Source organism: Lolium rigidum, chromosome 3, assembly GCF_022539505.1.
Source record: "Lolium rigidum isolate FL_2022 chromosome 3, APGP_CSIRO_Lrig_0.1, whole genome shotgun sequence".
Classification (NCBI taxonomy): domain Eukaryota; kingdom Viridiplantae; phylum Streptophyta; class Magnoliopsida; order Poales; family Poaceae; genus Lolium; species Lolium rigidum.
The window spans coordinates 247,993,213-247,998,274 of record NC_061510.1 but is presented as its reverse complement, the minus strand read 5'-3'; the positions used below and the strand labels follow the sequence as shown (position 1 = coordinate 247,998,274).

At 46.8% G+C, this 5,062-nt stretch overlaps 1 protein-coding gene across 1 annotated transcript; it reads left to right on the top strand.

Annotated features, from left to right (window-relative positions):
• Positions 1-3,011: 3,011 nt before the first annotated feature.
• Positions 3,012-4,177, top strand: LOC124699274. The gene is made up of 2 exons (XM_047231600.1): positions 3,012-3,658; positions 3,745-4,177. Exons 1-2 carry the CDS (start codon positions 3,049-3,051, stop codon positions 4,005-4,007), a joined length of 873 nt encoding a protein of 290 aa, XP_047087556.1. The 5' UTR covers positions 3,012-3,048; the 3' UTR covers positions 4,008-4,177.
• The last annotated feature ends 885 nt before the right edge of the window (positions 4,178-5,062 follow it).

Below are 5,062 nucleotides of genomic sequence, written 5' to 3'. Positions count from 1 at the left end.
CGCATATGTTTCTGTTGTACCACTCTGAGAGAGATGTAATATGAGTGGAACGGTGTTTCACTTGTGTTATGTCAACGACTTGTGTACTACACCATGCAGTGGTACGCTGGGTCACCACAGGGGCGCGATGGGATGGCTGCTGCGGTGGCCGCGTGGGAGGCGTGGCGGTCGGATCTGGGAGTTCTTGTCTGCGGGCTTCGGCGTTCGTCTTCGGGCCCCGTGTTGGTGTTGGTCGGCGTCCCCTCTATGTGGCGTTCCGGCGGCGCCCACGGTGTTCTTCGGTGATGCTCCGTTGGCTACAGGCGCGTTGCTCCGGGGTTCGCGATCTGGCGGATGCAGGTGGTGGTCTGTGCCGGTCCTCTTTTGGGTGGGCGCGAGTTTCTTGGGATTCTTCGCTGGGCGAAAGCTTTGTCTTGGCGGCCGGCCATGACCGGCCCGTGGGCGCCGCTTCCTTCTTGAAGGCGTCGTCGAAGCGGGTGTATCTTGATCTCCGCCCGGGCTCTCCGGGGGAAACCCTAGATCCCTCACGGGATCGGGCGAGGGCGGCGCTCTTGTGTCGCTTTGCCTCTTGGGGCCTCGCTTTGGACGTCCACTGGTCAGAGGGGTTTGTGGAGTGTTTTGGCCGTTCGGTGGAGGCGGGTTCATCTTCGGCCAGGTGGGACGCGGCCTCGGGGGTCGGTGTGGTAGTTGGAGCGGCGGCTCCGGTCTTTTCGCCTCCGCCTGTTGCGTTGAGGTGTGGTGTCGACCTGGTTGGTCGTCGACCCGTGTGGAGCGCAGCCTCGGGGCTGGCGTGTGGTGTCGTGTTGTAACGGTTTTTCGGCCAGTTTTCCTCATAAACGGGCCAACTCTTTTCTCTTATATCAATGAAAGGCAAAGCTTTTGCCTCGTTTCAAAAAACAATTTGCTTTGCTCGTTCAAAATTACTTCGCGTTTTAGATCTTGTAAAAGTAAGTATATTTTCATATTATATGTATTGGTATTGCGGATATTGATATTTTTTATATTTATGTTTAAGCTTTGCAAAATTTGACTTTAACTAAACCTAAAACTCAAAGTAAATAAAAATAGATGGAGTAGCTAAGATCAGCTCGGGTAGATGACAACGACATGACACACCTCTTAAGCATGATTTTAAAAACATAGAAATAGGAAAACGCGGGATATTCATAAAAATGCAGGCACGGAACATATGATTGAAAAATATATGAATTCTACTAATTGGGTTGTTTGCCTTATAGGAACAAGAAGGGACACGTGATTCCTAACGAACATGGTTGAATCAAGGTCAAACCACATGAGAAAGTATAATTCAGATGTTAGAGTATGCCACTTGAGACCTCGGTATCATTCTACTTGCATAGAAATTTGAAAAGGAGGTACAAGTGAATTCTAAAATTTCTGCATTTTTCCTTTAATACTGAGATCAAAGGATTTTTTTTCGGTTTCCTTTGTTTCCTTTGCTCAATTATTTCAAACCAAACAAATAAATAGTGCCACCGAAGGAAAGTTTCTTATTTTTAGTTTATTCGTCCACTTTTCATTTGAACCAAGGATAACACATGGATAGAAAAATAGAGAAAGCCCATAGGTTTCGTTATGCAAAACAGAGGGTTGTTGTTTGGATGAAATACACACGAAAAACATCCCAATCCTACGCACATGAATCAAATTCCTATGAAATTGGGATGTTTGGTACCACCATAATCCATGAAAAAATCCTAAGAATGAAATCCTAGAAAATTCGTATGAAATTTCTACAATCCAAAGAGGGCTCTAGAGTTTTTTCTGTACAAGAAACTAAATCATTAGCAAAAGGTTGACTTTCACAAATGTCTCTTTTAGTGGACCCTACTCATGACAAGTGTCGTGTTCTCCTACTCCAACGCTCTTTGTCCGCCACTTATGGTAAGGTTAAGGCAAAGTGAGGATAAGGAATGAGTGTGAGAGAAGGCACAAGAGGGTCGGAGGTCTTAGTTTTTGTGGGTTTTAGAGAAACAAAATTTCAAAACAAAATATTTTAAGAACCATCCGTCCAAATTACGAACCGTTTGCATTTGTCATCTTCTCGCGTCGAGATCATCAAAACTATGTCCCATATTGATAGTTTTCAGAAAACTTTTTATATTTCGAAAACCACTGTAATTTTAGTTAGATTTTTGTGTATGTGTACTAGAGTTTTAGTATATTTATACTCCGCCTTTAGGGTATTTTGTACTCTCGTATGTAGTGCACTTGTACTTTTGTACTTTGTCGAACTTGTAAGTGCGCTCACAATGCATTTACAAATGTGCATTCGCTGATATTTTGAGGTACGCCCGCAGTAAACTTCAAAATACATTGGTGCGGCACTTGAAAGTACGTTGCTGAAGTACGCTCATGTTACATTTGGAAGTATGCATGCCAGCGCGTTGCAAATTGGAAGCACGCTCACGCTGAGAATGCTACTCTACTCTGCAACACGTGTTAGCATGACACTCTTTGTGTTGTATGAACAGATCTTTGGGAGGATCGACCTTTTACTTTTTGAACAAGGATCGACCTTTTACCTTTTACCTTTTTCTTATAGTGGTATCTTATAAGAAAGACGGGTGTCCCTCCCTATTCTCCGCTTATAGGCGACGCTTCCTTGCATGTACCAACTCTGCTTTATGGGCTGCACCAATGCGGCCTAATAACAAGTAAGGTTTTTCTTCTTTTTTCTGTTTAATTTTAAAAATGATTAAATATAAAATGGTTGAATCTAAAGAAAGGTTAAACTTAAAAAGAGCTCAGCTTACCAAAAGGTTAAAATTTTAAAGATGTTAAATTTTTTGATATTTTTTCAAAACTGAAAAATTTTGAACTTGAAAAAGATCAGGTAAGAAAGTTAAAACACTGACCATTAGAAATTGAAGAAAAAAAGAAAGAGAAAACGGCACCACCTCGCTACGCTAACAAGCCGGCCCAGTAGATATTTTTTGCTGTTTAGATCTTTTTTTTCTTTTTCAAACGAGTACTCGACCAGTCGACCTTTGTGTGGTTGACCAGCGACGGCACCGCCGTCCACACATGCCCACGGGCTCACGGTTGTGCCGTGACACGACGAACCTCTGTTCCTTTCCACGGCGGTGGTGCCCGCTCACTCCGGCCGCCTCCGCCATGTACGCCCTGGCGCCGCCGCCTCGCGCGCCCACGGGATCGCCCGCCGTGGAGGCGTACTCCGTTCGCCCACACATCCTCCACCGACTCCAACGCGGGACCAGCCGTCGCCGAGGCGGCGACCTGCGCTGCCGCCGGCGCCTCCTCACCGCGCGGGGCGAGCGCCCGTCTCCCGATGACGAGGACGAGGACGAGCAGGAGCCGGCCGGGTTCGACGCGGCGGTGGCGCTGTTCAACGGCGGGGAGTACTACGCGTGCCACGACGTGGTGGAGGAGCTCTGGTACAGCGCCGAGGACCCCGCGCGGACGCTCCTCCACGGCGTCCTCCAGTGCGCCGTCGGCTTCCACCACCTCTTCGACCGGAACCACCGCGGCGCCATGATGGAGCTCGGGGAGGGCCTCTGCAAGCTCCGCCGCCTGCGCCTCGAGGACGACGACGAAGGCCCATTCTCTCGCTTCCGGGACGAGGTCGCCGCCGTGCTCAGCTTCCTCTACCGCACCCAGAAGGAGCTCGCCGCATGTACGCCACACCCATCCACCCACCATGTGCTTAACCTGAACCATTCATTTCCAGTTCTGAAGCCATTCCGTATCCGTTTGTCTCAGGCACCGACGAGCTGTGCTTGGCCATGGACGGCTCCGCGACCTCGTACCAGCTGCTCGGCGACTTCGCCGCCGGGCAGCGCCTGTACCGGCTGGGAGCCGACGCCAACGGCGTCCCGAGCATCGTCTTCTCCGGCGGCGCGTCCAGCGACCAGAGTACCCCGCAGGCCGCCGCGGCAATCGTTCCTCCGTGCACGGTCAAACTCCCGGCGCTGCATGCCACGGAGCAGCATCTCATGGCGTTGCAGCGCGCGCACGAATACTAGTGGCGAGTCAGAGGCAGGAGATTGACTCCACGGCAACATGTACACGAATCAGTTCCACGAAAATTTGTATACACAAAATCCATACTAGCTTAATGTAGCCACGAATCAGTTCGACCAGAATTTGTATAGACAAAATCGATAGCTTAATATAGTGATTTCTCTCTGGAATCGTAACCCATAAATTTAGAACATACCTATAACTGTATGGTTAGGAGGACACGGTTTATCAGAGATCAAACGATAGATTTGACACTTTTTTATGTCTTAAAAAGATGAAATATTCTGTTATAAAAGGTAACGTTCCCGTTGATAGAGAGGTGGATGTGGTAACTTCGTCAATCTTAACACCCTCGAGGTTAATTTCTTAAACTTGGTCTTTCAAATGTAGGGTATGATGTGCGGGAAAAATATATGCACATATTATGAGCGTCTGCGGTACGTAAAAGAAAATTGTACATCAGGCCACTCACCACTCCTTCAATCACCTTCCCTAATCCATGTTGATCTCCTCCAAACTTTACATTTGACGATTAGAATATAATCTGAAAACTCCACGGTGGCTCCCTCTTGAGTACCCCAAGCACCGTACGCACATTGTATACCACTGACCGGAATACAAAATTCATTTTGAAGGAATACAAATGTTATGTTCAAATGAGTCCCCAACATGGCAACATCGGTTCCTTTGTTTCACCATCTCGTGGAAATTACCAGCAAAGTCCATGTGATTGCTTCTCCGGGACCAAATAATTGTATTTGCATCTTCTTATAATGATAAATTAATAATCTTTCACTTGATCTACTATGCCTGTAATGTCCCTCCTCTTCATAGACTTCATCAAAGTCGATGAAGTTCTTTCTGGCATATTGTTCAGTAGTAACAACTAGTTCAATGCATGTGCTTCGCCACAACATCTAAATTTCTTTCATTGTTAGACATGTACATGATGCACAAAAAGATTCAATGATATAAATATACATATGTGTTTTTTGAAGCAACATAATCATGTAATCCTTAGACTCATGTCTCAATGAATCATACTACAACTACTTAT